The 18,774-nt window shown below is 30.3% G+C and overlaps 2 protein-coding genes and 1 non-coding gene across 3 annotated transcripts; 1 reads left to right on the top strand and 2 right to left on the bottom strand.

The window, feature by feature from the left end:
* The first annotated feature begins 2,959 nt into the window (after positions 1-2,959).
* LOC137818100 (uncharacterized) lies at positions 2,960-4,302 on the top strand. Its single transcript, XM_068621331.2, has one exon. It carries the CDS (start codon positions 3,241-3,243, stop codon positions 3,808-3,810), a length of 570 nt encoding a protein of 189 aa, XP_068477432.2. The 5' UTR covers positions 2,960-3,240; the 3' UTR covers positions 3,811-4,302.
* A 5,184-nt stretch (positions 4,303-9,486) lies between these two features.
* LOC137818067 (uncharacterized) lies at positions 9,487-18,096 on the bottom strand. The gene is made up of 5 exons (XR_016517608.1): positions 17,714-18,096; positions 16,936-17,012; positions 10,773-10,855; positions 9,862-9,968; positions 9,487-9,596 (listed from the first exon to the last, which is right to left on the bottom strand). It is a non-coding gene; the product is annotated as an uncharacterized LOC137818067 (transcript).
* On the bottom strand, positions 11,217-12,892 carry LOC150023052 (putative CCR4-associated factor 1 homolog 9). The gene has a single exon (XM_090297570.1). It carries the CDS (start codon positions 12,105-12,107, stop codon positions 11,268-11,270), a length of 840 nt encoding a protein of 279 aa, XP_090153696.1. The 5' UTR covers positions 12,108-12,892; the 3' UTR covers positions 11,217-11,267.
* Positions 18,097-18,774: the final 678 nt, after the last annotated feature.

Raw genomic sequence — 18,774 nt, 5'->3', positions numbered from 1 at the left:
TATGATATTATTAAATGTAAATACAAATATCAAATTACATGTTAGTGATAACATAAAAATAATTATTTGAAACAATAAATAAACGTGAAAAATAGAAACTGTTTTTAGAGAATTTTTATAGTTTATTGAAATGTAGGGGTTATAAACTATTTCAATTTAATTCCTAAATGTCAATAATTTAAAATGAATTATTTTGGGATGTTCTTCTTTAAAGGGTCGTTTTGGTATAAAAAAAGAAGGGGATAAACCTATAAAAAGTAATTCAAAGCTAAAATTAGTTTAATGAATTTAAGTAATAAACACTATTAAATATATGACTTACCTGTTCAATGTTAATTTATTTATAGGTATACTGAATTTCTGTACGAATGAATCTAGATAAGTACAGATGAAAGTTTAACTTCGTATTAATATAACAGTATAAACGGTTTTACATGTTTGATTTTGATTAAGAGTTAACATCGTATTTATTTAGGAGTTAATAATATCATATCTTATCGATTTTCGACACATCTTCAATAATGATTCCTAAATTATTTTGGTTGTACAACACCTATTCCTACTTCTTCTTGAAAACTTACATAAAAAAAATTCTACATGAATAAGTTATGAAAAATTTATATACAAAATTATAACACTATCTTTAATTTAAAATATTAAGATAGTAAATTTATATATCTTTTTCTTATATATTGCTCATTTATCTTTTTATTTAATGCAAACTTAAATTCTTAACAGTGAATCTACTCAAGTGCTCAGGTCCTCTGAATTGGTAGTGAGAATCCTATTTGGTTGCTTTCATTCTCTTTTATGTGCACCAAAAAAATTGAAAAGAATCGACAAAATAACTTCAATCTTTTATATTCACCTTTAATTTTAAATAGGTCTTCCTATCATTAAAGTTTAGTTTATAACTTTAAAATAAAACTATTTGGATTTTTTTTATATTTAACTATGATTTAGAAGTTAATTTAAAATTGTTATACAGGAAGTAAATTGATATTTTTTTATCCTAGGAACAATGGGTTATTTGAGTATGCTGTAGTAGCTGACGTATAGCTGGCACAGAATAATACAGCAGCAAGGGGCATGTAGTTGAATAAATGATGTCACAATAAAAAAAGACCTTTTATAATGTTATCCCATGTTACAACAAGCTATATCTATCTCCACTTCATTCTATCAGATAATTATTTTATAATAAATTATTATTTTATTATAAGATAAAGTTTAAAATATAGTTTATTCAATGTAATAATATTTACAAGTTATCTAGTTTGAGAATATTGGGACTCTAGGTTACTCATATATAAGCTATGAGAATTTTAAGAAGTTAGGTGAATAATTATTACGAAGTAGATTTTAAGCCTAACTCAACCCTATAAAACCGGTTTACGGATTGAGGTTTGCACTCACTTATATATAATAAAATACTCTAATCTCTAGTCGATGTGGGACTTCTAACAGTAATTTCTAGATTATCTCTCTCTTGTTCATTTTTTATAGAAATTTTTGTCTTTTATCTTTAGTCTTTTTATCTTTAGTCGTGTGTCTCTTGTAGTTTGGGTATGTTATTTTTATTATCTAGAATTATATTTTGTATTTCTTAAAGTGTCTTATTGAATTACTAATGATATATAATTTTCTTTTGATATCAAAGTAATTGTAACTAATCATTATAAAATTTCTATCCTCAAGACCACAACCTAATCGAGACGTTCTCCCAATGACCGTCCCCCAATCATGTGCATAGTCGCCCCACATATGGAATGATTCACAACCCTTCAACTTTGAGCCGAGGAGTGCAAAGGCTTAAACAACGATGTGTCATTACTACCATGGACATGTAGCTGCCCCACATCCAGGACGATTTACAACCCCAGCCTCAAGCCAAATAGGTGAAGAAGTTTATGTAACAAAAATAAATTATGCAAATCTTTTGAATAATTCTTCTTAATGTTCAACCAATTGAGTTTCCTAATTCATATTGACTCTAAGCTATTTTTATCAAGACTTGAATCCAATAGTTAATAAAAGAAATTGATTCATACTCATATTCTTAACAACCGTTCTTCACTTGTGGTTACTAGTGACTAAAAATCTTAATATCGTTATCAAACTTCTGGAAAATATTACGTCGTAATCAAATACTTTTATGTCCATGCAAAAGGATCAGTCTTAATACTAAAGTCTCATGTGACTATTATGGCCGCCACATAGGCGGTTTTACACTTTGCGACCACCATGTAGATGGACTTATGCTTTGTATGTGGTCGCCATGTAAACGGACTTATACTTTTGTATGTGTGCGACCGCCATGTAGACGGACTTACGCTTTTGTATGTGTACGACCACCATGTAGGCGGACTTACTCTTTTGTATGTGTGCAGCCGCCATGTAGACGGACTTACGATTTGTATGTGTGCGACCACCATGTAGACGAGCTTACGTTTTATATATATGTGATCGCCTTAAGGATAGACTTACACTTTGTATATGACCGCCATGTCAATAAACTTAAGCTTTGTATATATGTGGCCACCTTGAGGAAGGACTATGAGTTAGTTATTAGTAACTTATTAACTATTTTAACTATTAATTAGCTTATTTTTATGCTCCACAATATGAGACAAGATATAAAGACAAAACTTGAGCGGCAAAACATATTTTGGAAGAAGCATGTTTGTTTCCTTAGAAGGCAACTTTATTAAGAAAACAATGTTCCTTTTCAGTATAAGGTAATTTTCCTATTTTTATGACGCAAGAAGTTTATTGTAAATTGAAGAACGTAAGGACGGCACCATTACCATTTCAAATTTAGAGTTGTCGTTGAATTATTTCTCATATATTTAACAATTTTGTGCCTCAAAGATTCATCAAATGATTAATCTCCTACACTCCTACGTCAAGTTAAATACCTTGATAAATCCTCTCTTTAAACTCCTTAAACTCCACCCCATTTTTTCACCAAACATTTCCGAAAGAGACTCACACTTCCAATCCCACCTTCCTCTGCAAGGACACTACTTTAATTCACCACTTTATCTGCTTTGTACCTCAATCTGCTAACTCTCACCACAACCTTAGTTTGAAAAGCAATCCTACCAACACCCCCATTTACCTTCTCCACTTTTGTCCATTCTCATACTCATACCTCAAACAAAGCAAAAACATACTCCTCTCTTCTCTTTTCTCCCTCTATATATTTTACCCCTCTTTCTTTATCTTAACTAACTTTCCATGTTCATGTCTTCCACCAAGAAAAGTCTTCTTAGAACCGTGTTCACAGCAAACGGAAGCTGTGGTTGCAGCAAAACAAAAGCCTCTGAAGTGCATGACCCAACCCCAAAACCCAAAACCTCCCACTCTCACCAAAACCCAAACAACCTTAGCAGCATGGCCTCTTCCACCACTTCAATGGAACCCCTAGATGAAGAAGAGTTCACCTCTACCACAGTATCCGAATCCGAGACTTTTCATGATCCCAACAATACCAACAACGTTGTACTCAAACGAAGCCCTCTTGTGGATAGTGTGGCCGTTGAGAAGGACTCTTCCAACCCATATCATGATTTCAGACACTCCATGCTCCAAATGATCTTTGAGAAAGAGATCGAGTCAGAGGACGATCTTCAAGATCTTCTGCAATGCTTTCTTCACCTGAATGCACCATGTAACCACCACGTCATCGTCAAAGCCTTCAACGCCATCTGCGAAGAAGCCTTTCCTCGCAAGGTTAGTACCACTCCGGCTGCGTCTGAACCTTCTCCCTCTCGCCGGAGCCCCCTCGTGGTTCAAAAGAGCAAGTGATCGTGGCCAAGAGTAAATCCAGACCATATACAATCATATGGATTCAATCAAAACTGTTTCTGCAAGTTACTCTCAAACACTTTCCACTTTGTATCCAATAGACTTCATACTTGCTTAAGAAAGTTACATGATTTGAGATTTAATCGCAACCTTTTATGATTTGATTTAACAATGATGATTTATTCTTCTCACTTTTTCATGTGTTGATATTGATATTGCATTGTTTTCATTGGTGGTGTCTATGGAGCTTGTTTGTGGTTACACAAGTACTCCTTCATCACCATGGAAGCTGATGCTGATAGGCCACACATGTGTCTAGGCCATGTGCAGGCATTGAATTCACACGTGGGAAGAAGATGCATGTACACATCATGGTTTTTAATTTGGCTTCCTTCTTCATTCTTTCATAAGTAATGCAGAAATAAGTATGTGGGGTTGAAGTTGGGGACTTGGTTGATGAGTATAAAAGCTTGAGGAGCTTCAGAATCGCAAGTGGTTGTATCACTTTTCTCTATGATACTTTTAATTCAAATGATTAATATATATATATTGAAAGTTGATACTTTATACCTAATGCTTGAGAAAGTGAAAAATATTAATAGTATTAAGAGTGTTAGATACGTTCACAATCTTATATTAAAATTGAAAAATATTTTTTATTAATAATTAATGTCTTTCAATAATCAGTGAAAGTAATATTTTTTTCTATTTTTTTAAAGTTTTCAAAATAACATTTTTATCATGGAATGAAATTAATTAGTACCTAAATAATTGTAAATTACGACCTAAAATAGTTGTAGAGTGCAAATTTGTTAGAACATTTAACAATGCTGTACTGATAACAAAACCTGATTCATATATTATAATTGTGGTAGATATATTTGAAAAGTAATTAATAGTTAGTTAAAGTATCTAATCTAATAGCGTAAGAGGACGGATATGGGGCTTAGAATTGAAAGTTTGAAATGGAAAGTGTTAATTATAGTTACCCAAACTTAAGAAACACTGTACCTTTAATTTGATCTTTTGAGTGAAGAAAGCATTATTAGCAGATGGGTTGATGCAATTAGGACAACAATTCTTATCCAATAAGGACGCTCATCAATTTTATTAAGGGACCGAAGCTTCCTCTTTTCCTCCATCTAACACTTTTCTGAAACTTGGATTCTGAAAGCTCATAAATTTAGATTGTCTTTTTTATTTTATATTTAAAATAGCTTTGAAAGATGTTTTATTTAAAAATTAAGAAACTTCTCTAAAAGTTAAAGTTTACCAAACATTTACATAATCACAACATCGAAATGGGTCATGGCAAAGCATTTCATTTCTCCACATTGGTATAGTTTTCATCTAGAGAAATTGAACTATTAATTTTCACACTGTGAATCTATAAAAATAGCATGATATATTATACTAAGAAATAATTTTGTTGGAACGTATAAAAATTAATATACTAGAAATTGTAAAGTTTCCTTAAAATTCAGGGATAGTTACTCTATTTTTTCAGTTATGCTTTTTTTTTAAAAAAATTAGTCTTCCAAAAATTTGTTCATGTGGGTTTATTCTCCTTAGGGATAACAATCTGGGGTGAATCATGCGGGTCAGTTCACAGCCCACTATAAAAAATGTGGGGTGGGCTCACTAGTTTAGTCTCCTAACTTGCGGATAATTCACAACTCGCGCGAGTCAACCGTCGGGTGGGACAGGACGTGTTGATCCGCATAAATAAAAAAATAATTATTTTATTTTTTATTAAAAAAAAAATCATATCCTACTCATCTATTATTGTAGAGTGATCTTTATTTTATCATTAAAAAATTAAATTTAATGTAAAAAAAATGAATGTTTTGTTATAATAATCTAAAAGAGTTAATATAGAGTGACGGTGAACTTAATTTTAAGTAAAATTTTATATTTAAAATTTATTAATAAAAAAATAATATAAAGAAAAGATTTCAATAAGATACTTGTTAACAAATTAGTTATTTTCATTAAAATATTTTTATAACAAAACTTTGATTTGATAGGTATTCTGATATATATATATATATATATATATATATATATATATATATATATATATATATATATATATATATATATATATATATATATATATATATATATATATATATATATATATATAAAAAGGGAAAATAGATACAAAACAAAACTTAATTATTTGTAATCAAACCTTATAATCACCCTCATACTTGAATTCATATTTTTTTTATCTTAATTAATAAATTAAAACAAGGATAAAATTTTAATTTTTCAGCAGCAAAAATATGTTATTTTATAATTAATGAAAAATTAATTTTTTTAAAAATATTTTCCTTATGGAATGGATCGCAAGCCCACAGACTACCTCTTATAAGGGATGAATTAGTGAAATTAGCCCACATTTCTTATACGGAATATATTAATCAGACCCATACTTTATGGACTAAACACGGGACGGAACAACCCGCATTGCAATCCCTAATAATTCTCCTATTCAACTTTTTTTAAACTTGGATTTCCTAATAAATAATGACATGACTAACATAAGCTAGAAAATTGTTCTGATATTGTAATCGAAGAGTAAGTTTTAAATAAAAACTAATACAAAGGAAAATAAGATTTTTTTTAATATTTTTTTGGAATAAGGAAAATGAGTTATTTTTCCTATCTTATCCATAATTAAAAAAGTGAAGGAATTAAAAGGAAAATACTACATAGTATGAATCAACCATTTAATTACGAATTATATATTATACGTATTGGTATTGGTCGGGTGTTGAACGAATCACGTCACTCGATTTCGGTGACCGACCAACCGGTCAAAAATATATTTAAAGCATAATTGTAATAAACAATAGTTAAGGTAGTTGTGGAAACTCCCTAAGAATTAGGATCACATCCCATCAAACTTGGATAATGTCTCGAGAAATCAGGGTAACTGACCTAGAAATCAGCTAACACTGATACAAGCTAAATTTGACCCATGTTATAAATAAACCTTCTACAATGGAGTAAGTCACGCTTTTGATTAGTTCTCACTATATACTCCTCACGCAGAGTACTTACTTGATCGTCAGAGTACCTTTTGCAGGTCAATCCTAACCGAATGTTAAGGAATTAAGGAAAAGGAGTCCTGAAGTCTGAAGTGGAGTATTGAAGAACAAGGGAGCGACCAAGCGACTGACACCGCAAATTGTTATAGCTCTGATCTCAAATACTATTTAGGTCCACTTTGTCCATACAAACATTATACTTTTATAATAATATTTTTTCAATATTTTTTTTTTATTTGTGAGGACCATAGCAACTTTAATCCGATTATATCTTAAAAAAATATTTTGGTGGGACAAAAAGGAATTTAAATATAAATTATTATTAATCTCTACTTCTAACTATGCAATATAAAACTTTTTAAATATAAAAAATAAATCCTTAATATAGACCAAAGGAGTGGAGTGACCTGAACTTTCTCATTTAAAATGCCACAAACCAAACGACAAATATTTTAGGTTTAATTACCTTTTTCGTCCCTATATTTATAGTGAATTTGGTACAGTGGTTTTTAAAAAATTCAATTTGGTCCTTAATTTTTTTAAAATGTATTCAAAATGGTCCTTTCTGTTAAATATCACCAAACGGCGTTAAGTGGTGCTTATGTGGCAGACACGTGTAAGTTACGTGGATGGTGCTTATGTGGCAGACACCATTCGGAGGTGTGCTCCCCTCATTCGATTCTGTGGTGTGATCGTGAGTTACGATGGTGAGTTGCGTTCCCATGGTCGATTTGGAGGAGCGATTATGTGGTGCGGTCCAGAGGTGGTGAAGGGGCAGCGATTGCAATCCAGACCGTGGTGTCGTTTTGTGGTTGCTCCTTTATAAGGTTAGTAATTTTTGACTTAATTTCAGAGTGGTTCTGTTTTTTATTACTTTTAGAGAACATATACAGAGTTGTTTATGATGTAGGGGATCACAGAATCGAATGAGGGGAGCACACCTCCGAATGGAATCAAAGCAGGGAAGCGCACCATAGAATCCAACCAGAGGAGCAATCCTCATATCAGAAACCCTAAATCAGAAATTCAAAATCCCCAATTTGAATAACCTAAACCCTAATTCAATATTCACCAAAGTAATGTAAGCACAATCCACGTAACTTACACGTGTCTGCCACATAAACACCACTTAACGCCGTTTGGTGATATTTAACAGAAAGGACCATTTTGAATACATTTTAAAAAACTTAGGGACCAAATTGAATTTTTTAAAAACCACTGTACCAAATTGACTATTGGCTATAAATATAAGGACGAAAAAGGTAATTAAACCAATATTTTATTCTAAAATATTATATGCTTTATAACTTAAACTCGACTTTTTTTTTATAGTCTTTAACGACTCAATTAATTAAAAGATAAGGGGGTATATAAAATACCTTTTAACTTCTACATTTATGAAAATTTTAAACGTAAGTGCATTTACCACCATAGGGTTCAGGAAAACTTAAAGACACCATAAACTTAAAACAAAAACATAAAATATATTTTGTAACAAATGAAAGTGAATTATAAAAGTAAATGAAAGCCAGACAAAAATTATAAAACTACTATTAAATTACTACCGGACACACGTTATCATAAAGTGTATCCACAATTTTTAAATATTTATACTATAATATTCTAAACATATGTACAAAAATATAATACATTTATTAAAACAAAATTGGAAAAAAATTAGAAAAAAAATTAAATTTAATAAAAAAAATATTTTTGCAGAGGGATTAATCAAAATATTGAAAGAGAAATAGAAAAAAAAATGAGAATAAGAGAGTGTGTATATGTAAAAAAGAGAATAAAAAATTAGTGAAAATGAGAGTTATGTCTTCATATAGTAGAAAAGTTAGAAAGATAAAGAAGTCGAGCTTGAAACAAGTTATTTAATAATGTTGTAATTGATAGTTTTAAAGAAAAGATAAATGATTAAACTGATAAAAGAAATTATTAAATTGATAACCATAATCCTTCAACAATAAAATTAGAAAAAAAATTATTATACTGATATATTAAACTAATTATTATTTTTTATAGATAAAATTAAGAGAAAAAATTGAGTATACAAAACATCTGTTGTGAAAAAGAATTTTTGTTATGGACTGTAGTGGGAATACTGAAGCTAAGCCTTTTGACATGTGTTTTGAGCCTCTGAAAGGTCAACGACGGTGACTGATTCAATGAACTTTCATATGATTTAGCTGGTTTGAATGTTCAAACATGCCACTGGAATTAAGAAGCACGTGAAACATGGACATGTCGGATAATATATTTAGGATTGTCTTACTTCACTAAAATAAGGTTAAATTGTGTCTGGCTGCCACTAAATAAATATTATATCCAGCATCCACATATACTCATTTTTTGTTTTCAGACTCCGAGGTCAAACATTCCACACTTTGGAAGATGACTGTTATTCCCGGATATAACCATGGTTCTCCACAACAGTTGATAATTAACTATTTTCATTATTAAAAATAACTTCATTTTATAATATTCTTTCAGTATACTTTCAATTTGGGGTTTCAGGTTACCAGTATTAGGCTATGATAATAAAGAGTCATTCACTTCTAAATGCTTGCCTGCAAGTAGCAACAGCTTCAAAACTAATTATGCAACAATGGTCTTTACTAATTAGTCACCTCTCTTTCATTGAAGACTATTTTCGATACACTTTCAAATACAGTTCCTTAGGTCATATGCCACTAACGTTACACTTAAGTCAAATGCTAACACCTACACAAAAGCCAATTCAGAATTCAAAACTAAAAGAAAATGCATTTTAAATGCTGCAAGGAATCTCCAAATATTAGTTGCATTTTTATCAAAGCTTTTTAACTCCATATATACAAAAGGGGTGGGGTTGTGGATTGTAAGAACACAGACACCTAACCAATTTGACCACCAAACTCATGGCCTGAATGGAAATTATGATTCAATTCCCCTGTCATGAACAGCAAGTATAAGTATCAAAAGCGAATAACAAATGGAAGAGCAATACCTCTTCGCACCACTCCTTACAACACAAGTAAAGAGAAAATGCCTTGAGAATGACACTGGAAACCAGACTAATCAGTGACTAATTTTCCAAACATCTGCAATAAATATCTGCAGCCAAATCACCAGAGAGATCCCAGAATCCGTTATGTGGATATCAGAAAAGGAAGCAAAACTGACAGTATTACATTAAGAAAATAGGAGAGAATAAAATCCAATTAAAAATAAACCGAAGTTAGAAGTTGCAAAGTTCAAGAGGACCACCATAAGCATTACACAAAAGCTCATAACTATTATGCATATTATGCCACATTTTCTCATATCTTAGTCCATGAAACTAGGAATTCTTTAAAGGAAGCTTAAAAGTAACTTCAGAGCCCGCTTTTGCAATCGGCAGATTCTTTGGCTCATAAGCATAAATATCCTTAAGATCATAAAACAAACACAAGTATATTTGCGCAGTGCCACAACCATTTGGAAATAAGGGGATAATCAAATAAACGATTAGATAACTGCAGGTATGAACAACACAATCGTAAATACATAACATATTTTGAAAATAGCGACAGATAATAAACTTTTAATCTAATTTAACTTAACCAATAGCTAAATACCATACCAGTTTGAAAAATCGACATATTTAAAAAACATATTGTGGGTCTAACATTCAATTTTAACATTTATGTCTTATAAACAGATTACGTTCCAGAAAAATGGCATGTTGGTAGAATTTGTTTGCAAAATCTGTATCCAGAATAAAGTGCCAAAAAAATCAGTATCTGTAAAATGAATGGAGTTTACACACTATCATTCTACATTGAGAATATTTAACTGTTTATATCTATCAAGTAATGAGAAGAATTGCACTAAAAATGTAAGAACCTATGAACAAAAAACTCAGCACAATCTACTTACAGCCGCAGGCACCCTTGGATTCTGCGAACTCTACTAAGCAACACCAACTCGCAATTATGTCTCTGGCAATAGCCAATAGTAGGCTGAAACCAATGAAACAAATAAAAACAATTTCCATTAGCAGAAGCAGAGTTTTGTTCAGTTTATGGTCTGAAACATCATAAAAAGTTGAGCATAAACTCACTTTCAATCACAATGATTGTGTTCATGCATTGAATATATGATCATGCTGATAAATGAAAATCAACCCCTTAGAGAATCATAATATTCACCACTTTGCGTAACACTGTAAAGTACTTAATTGCTAAGTTTTCATTTTTTTGACAACTTCCCACATGCAATTATGCCACTGACAATACCTTGCTTCGCGCTGTAATTTGCTTAATTGTAAAGTTTTAATTTGCATTCAAACCACATGTTAGACATTCGACAACAACAAACGAATAACTAATCAATCAATTGAATCTTTATTATTTATGATTTATAAATTTGTAATTAACACAGAACTTCTAATCCAAACAACACACCAGCATGCTTTTGGTGTTCACCCTTAACAAAATAAATATCCACAATCTTCTGGAAGGCGTGCCAGGTCAGCAAGCTGTCTGACCCAGCCTGGTGGCACTTCCCTACAGCACGGTCCACGTTAAGCGTCCGAGCAACCCGGTCCAAACCACCGTAGAGTGTATCACAGAACCTCATCACGTGCTTCACATCATACACGTTATCTCCGAATAACACTTTCACAATATTTAAAAAATCCTCCAACCGGGTCGGTAAATCCTGTCGGGTAAGGATCTTAACCAAATACCCGAAATCGTAAGCGCTGTGGAACGTGACCCAGCTTACCGCGTCGTTGCACACGAGTCCTGAAGACATCAACAGCTCCGCGAAGCGCGTGGAGTCCACACCGTCAGCGGCGTTGCGCTCGAAGTCGATCCCCTGGCGGCGGAGGAGCGCGATGGAATCCGGCGCGTAGGCGTCACGCGCCACGTCGAAGTCGCAGAAGTTGAACTCCCAGATGAAGCGATTTCCGGCGTCGCTGGGGAGGTTTCCGGCAGAGTCAGTGAGAGTGAGGCCGACCTGGATGAGGTTGAGCGCGTCAACGTTGGACTTGAGGAGGCGGTAGTGGTCAGCAGGGCGGCGCGTGCGGTGGTTGTAGGGTTTGTTGGAGTCCACATGAGGCCGGAAAATCACACCAGGAAACTCAGTATCCATCGAGATGAAAGGGTAGTCATCGATGAGTTCGCGGATGAATTCGAATTCGGAATCTATATTGGAAGCCCATACTTCACGGATCACAATTGGATTCTGGTCTTCGCTGAACACGCCCATAGTTCGATGCCGTTTCAGAAAATTGAGAAGGTGACCTTTGGAAGTGGATCTTGAGTTTTGATTTTCGGTTAATGGGTTTGGATAAAGAGAGAGTGATGAGTGAGGTTTTATATGAGATGGGAGAAGGATGTGAAGATGTTGCTTGGAAAGTGGTTTTTGGATTAAAGAAAGAAGAGTGTGTGTAAGTTGAGTGTAAAAATGCGTGAATGTGGAAGAAAAGCGTCAAGATTCAACGCGTGAGAAACCTTGACCCAACAAACCAATGCTGAATGAATCAATGCCAGACTCGGTCAGATTAGGCACCTTATTTTATATTGTTTTTTTCTTTATTCTCTTTGGATTACAGCTAAAACTCATTATCTTGTCAACCAATAAAATCACTCTTTTTATTTAACAGTTTCCTTCTTTATTACTTTATAATGTTTTTTTCCTCAAATAAAATTCTTATATCATTCCTGATTTTATTTATAATTTTTACTCCTTTCCATAAATGCATAGATATTGAAGTGTACAGAATATTTTATAGATAATATATAAATAAAATCTTGAAAAGAAAATTGAAGGAACTAGATTTTATTTTATATACAGTACATAGATTTTCTCTTAGATATAGACTTATCACTTCCGCTAAAATCCAAAAATATGCATCTTTCTAGGCTACGAGGGTGGTGGCTATTAAAACGTGTGATTAATATTTACTTTATTGATCCAGAGGAAGACAAATATTAGGATAAGGCTTTTAGAATTATAATATCATATAATAATTGAGTATGAAGATGATAATTGCTGTCAAATTGAGAGAGAGATACCATGGGCTCTGCAACCTCTGATTTTTTTATCCTACATATATTTTTGGGTTTCTGGGTCAGTTTATAATATTGTTTCAAACTGATTTCTGTGATGAATTAATTAAATACATTCCAAAAAGTAATTTTTTAATGGTACATACAAAAGTTGTTTTATGAAAATAGTATATATATATATATATATATAAATGGTTAAGATGTTTCATGAGAAGAATATATATACAGTTAGAAAATTAATTATGAGAATAATATATACCATAAACTTTAAGTCACTTTAAGAATAATAATATATTTTCTTTTGTGTGCACAAAAACTAAAAAAACTAAAAGGTTGCTGTAATAAACTTATTATATTATAAAATTAATACATATTATTTTCTAATGAATCATGCCAATTCAAATATTCATAATAAAATTATATATGTATTTATATTTAATTACATAAATATTTAATGATAAATGAAAAAAAATCAAATGAGGACTTTATTTTTTAAGATTACATAAATATAATCATACAAATTCAAATATTTAAAAAGTTATAATATTTTATAAATATTTTAACAATAAATTAAGCATACAAATTCAATATTCAGGAATGGAATTAATAAAATTATTTATTCACTAAAAAAAATATAAAATAAAAATTAATTTTAAAGGTAAAAAATAATTAATTTCTATATAGACTATTTTAGAGACTAAAAATTATTGGTATTTAAATTAGTTTCTATTATTGATAAATAGTTTTAATTTGATATCTAATTAGGTACCTAGATTTTAACTATTAATTATTTAGATTCTAAAGTTGATATTTTGATAGCTAATTTGATACCAATTTAGATATTATTTATCAATAATATAGACTAATTTAGATATTAATAATGTTTTTAGTCTATAAAATAGTATATAATTTAATCAATATAACAATTAATTATTTATCTCTAAAATTGGATTTTATTTAATCTATTTTATAGTAGTAATTCCATACAAATAAAAGTATAAAATATTTTATATATTGGAATTTATACTATTTGTTGAATTATATAGTGATTAATAGAACTTGAGAAATAAGAGAATTAAGGAAAAGATATGTTAGTCTCTGAGATGGGAAATTGCTTCATAAATAAGTCAAAAATCTTTTAATGCATAAAATATTAGAATTCTAATTTTTTATTTAAAATGGATAATTTCTAATGTGTTAGGAAAAAAATAATTAAAGACTTTATTTTGATAAAAAAAAACATATATATAAAAATAAATAATTTTAAGACATAGTACAAATTATCATTCAACAATTAGCAGTATATTTAGATATAATTTAGATGATAATTTCTCTAATATTGATGATGTATCTTGAAGATGGTTGTTATATTTTCTACATCACAAGACTTATGAGTCCATATTTAGATACTAGGATATTTTTCCATTTGAATAAAACAAGACTTGTAAACAAAGTACGTGAAGAATGTAACACTGATAGCTAGTTCTATATGACAACACAATGTGATGTTGGAGCTGGGAATGTGTTTAGGTTATGGGAGGATAAATGAATAGACAATTCTAATCTTACAACTAGATTTCCTAAACTATATTGTATATTTGAATGTCATAGTAGCACTATAGAGGAAGTTGGGTTTTGGTCTGACAAGGGATGAAATTGGCACTTGCAGTGGAAAAGATCTTTGTTTGATTGGGAGTCAGAACAAGTGTAATAGATGATGCCTGAAATAGTTTTAATCTATATACATAAAAATAAGTTAGACTCATGGAGATGATTACATGAAGACGATGAGATGTTTTCTGTGAAGTCAGCTTATGATGCCATACACAATAATACTCATACTGGATTAACAGTTTCTTTAAGATTTTTTAGGAGGTGAAGGCCTCACCATCGGCTTAAGTGCTTGCATGGAGGGTGATTCTTGATGGAGTACCCACTAGATTAAGCCTGATCAGGGGAGGGGTTAATATTACCAATACAGTGTCCATTGTGCCAAAGGTGTACAAAATCAACACAACACTTATTTTTACTTTGTAAGGTGGCACTTTCAATCTAAATTTCTTGCCTCACCTAGGTGGGCATTTAGTCAGTTCAACAAAACAACATATATGCTCATTTTGAGCAGTTTCATTTACTTCTGTTAAATAAAAAAACAAAAACAGACATGGAAAACTATGTGGATAACACTCATATGGAGTATATGGAATCAAAGAAATTCAGCGTTGTTTAGAAACGAGAAAGTTGATTTTGGCTAAAATTCAAAGTACCTGCGATTTTATTTTCCTTTTCGGATTGGATTTTGTGTTATATTCAATGTCTTAAATCAATCTAACACTAAGAGGTGGTGGCATGGGGTCCTCATGTTCTTATACACTTTTTGGTGTGAAGTTGCTATATGCATTTCACAACTTTTATAAGAGTTATTTGTTCTGTTTGATTATGGTATTACGGTTTATTCCTTGATCAAGGCAAAGAGAGTTTTCTTGACTTTTATAACATGGAGTGTAGAACTTTATGGAAGTTGGGGTTCAGAGTAGGTGGAACACCATTGTAGGTGCAACAATGGTTTTTATTTGTATTAACATGTTCTATTTTTGAGGTTGTATTCCCAGGATGTCATACACACTTATTGTAGTGGATTCTACGGGGTTATGGTGATCACCATAGTGCATTTATAGCTATGTGTCACTAAGTAGTTTTCTCTGTTTTTTTAGACTAATAGTTCGGTGTAGTACACCCAAATTATATTCTTTGTTTTTTTGATTAATAGTTTGGTGTAGTACACCTAAACTATATACAGGGTGTCTAGATGGTCATAGTTTTTTATTCAATTGCTAATTTGTAGGTTATTCAAGATTGGTTTTGAGGTAATAGCCTCCTTGTAAAGGGTTAGATCATCCCTCTAATGCTCACTTATATTTTATTTATTTTTTGTCAAAAAAAACAAGACTTGTAAGTCTAATGTCTAAATTATTCAAAGTAGGGTTTATATTACAAAGTGTCATAATGTTTCTATAATTATAAATGTTATTTAATATTATTTTTTAAATTTTTTAACATTACTATTACATATATAACAATTAGTAACATAAAAAAATATTACTAAATCAAACAAAATGTTACTAAAATGATATATTACTTATATATCATTTTATATAGTAACATTTTATAGTAAAATGATATAGTAACATTTTATCATATATTACTTATAGTCAATGATACTAAAAACTTTTAATAACATTTTTAAATATCAATAATAACATTTATAAAATTATCACCATATATTTTTGGTAATATTTATTTAATAAAATAAAATTTTAAAATATTACTAAATATTTTTAGTAATATATTTTGTTAAAAAAGTAACATTATTAAAATTTTACTATAACATTTTATTAACTTTTTTTAATTAAAATATGATATTTTAAAAATATTATTAAATATTTTCTAATAAAATAATAACATTACAAATATTAGTAACTATTTTTTAATAAAAAGATGACATTTTAAAAATATTACTATATCTTTATTGTGAAACAGTAACATTATAAAAACTGTTACTTAATTCTTTTTAATAAAAATGTAATATTTTAAAATTGTTATTAAAAGTCTCTAATAATATTTTTTTCAATAAAAATAACATTATAAAAAAATTACTAAAATTTAAAACGATATTGCAACTAATATATTATATAAATTATGTTATCTTCATATATAACTAACTTTCATTTTTAGTTCTCTCCATATAATTTGTTTAATTAAGTTATCCATATGAAATATTTATCAATTTTTTTATAATTACTTTTTTTGGATGAATTTGTGGTCTCTCTGCTGTATAGGCTAAGAAACCATTGCAACACTAAAAACTAATTGAGAGGCAACAGAAATCATAAATTGAGAAATGAGAATAAAAAATGGATCAATTATCTTAACTTTGTGTAGATAAAGTTCTTTTGCTTATAATAAAATAAGAAAATAAAAGTAAGCCAAATTCTTTTATGAATATCAGCTTATAGACATCCAACCTCTGTTTAGGGTAGACAGAATTCAGCCAGAACATCACTTTGTATGAACGTGTAGCCTTCTTCATCTTCTAAAACAACTGAAATAATAACAAAATAACAAATAAATAAATAACCATTCACCATATAGCAAAGAAAACAGATCAAACATCATTATTATTACAATCTAACTGCTAATCAGAGAAAGAATAACTAGCATATTTTTTTATCATTCATGTCAAAAACTAAAGTAAAAAACTAAAGCAAAATAAAATTTAATTTAGCATAAAAAATTGGAAGTAATATGAGAAATAAAACATAAGAAACATCATCATAATAACAATAAAATACAGAGATGAATCCAAATATTATGTAATCAAAGAAAGCGTAACTAACATTTTGTTTTACGATTCGATTTGTATAAAATGTAAAGCAGAACATAAATGTTTACTTATTGAGCATTATCAATGGAAATTGAAAGGAGCAGAACGATGTGACATTTTAGATCGGTTTATCATTGACATAATACTGGAGGTACTATTAGGAAGAGTGTTAATGGAGATATAGTTCGATAGAAAAGATAGTTATAAGAAGAAGATTGAGAGAAAAGGAAAATGAGCGGTTCAACACCTAAGTCATTGAAGAAAAATGATTTTAGAAAAATGATTTTGCATAGATGAGCTTTGAAGGCATGAGTTTTGAAGGCCCGAGGATGAGTTTTGCAGATGTGCTTCATCTGCTGGTAAATCACAGCAGTTCTAAAATCATGGTCACTGAATCCTAAAAAAGCCCCAAATCGAACCTCATTCACTGAAATCGCGCCGCTCACACCCATCCCACTTGCGTCTCCGTCGCGCGCTGCTCATGTTCTCCTCGTCGTCAGCGACGCTGCTTCTGTTCTCGCTGATCGCGTTTGGCACTGTTGCGCCTTTGTTCAAGATCGCGCACACCGCTTGTCATAGTAATCGTCGTTGTCGTCGCCGCTAACACTATTCTGAAATCCCACGAACACCACAAAAATAGCTCTTCTTACTGCTGATTTGAAAATCTTAGCAGCCACAACACCAAAACCCTAGAGAGAAGAACCTGCATCTTCCCACTTTTTTTTACAAATTACAGATTTCTTGTCAATTTAATTAAAATACAATTTCTTACAAATTGTTATTAATAGCAAAATTTATAAATGTTTTCTAAAACAAATTTCCTAAAAATATAGACAAATTGTATTATTTTATTTAATTAATTAAAAAATTGTCTTTTAATAACATTTTAAAAAAGTTACTATACATTATCTTAATCTTATTTATAATAACATTTATTGACAAAATGTCACAATATTATGTTAATGTTATTTATAATGACATTTATATAAAAAAATGTTACTAAAATAGTTAAAATTTATATACACAGTAAATATTTTAAATAAGTGTAACTAAAAAATGTTACTAAAAATAATAAATGGTGTAGTGATTTACAAAGAAAGATATATTATATTGTCAATTAAACTTTAATATTTTGAGGATCATGAAATTCTTCTTACTTTGTCCAAAAATATAATCCATATCATACACAATTATAAGTTTCTCTATCAATCATATTCTTAATTTCACTTAAGGTCTCAAAACTCAACTTGACGAATTTTGGAAAACAAGTATTGAACACATTTATTAGTCTTGGATGAGTTCCTTAGCCTTCTTTTCTCTGGGCTTCATTCTACCTTTTTTGGTTGACTGTTTCTTCCTGCACCTCCATATCTTTTTCTGACACCTCCATACACAACATGAAAATACATTTTTATCCTTCTTGTGCCACCCCCATAGAATAACTTTCGGATTATGTAATCTGGAAACGCATTTGGAAAAA

This window comes from Phaseolus vulgaris, chromosome 11 (genome assembly GCF_051622355.1).
Source record: "Phaseolus vulgaris cultivar YP4 chromosome 11, ASM5162235v1, whole genome shotgun sequence".
NCBI lineage: Eukaryota > Viridiplantae > Streptophyta > Magnoliopsida > Fabales > Fabaceae > Phaseolus > Phaseolus vulgaris.
Note: the sequence above shows the minus strand (reverse complement) of the source record. Positions and strands in the feature narration are given on the sequence as shown.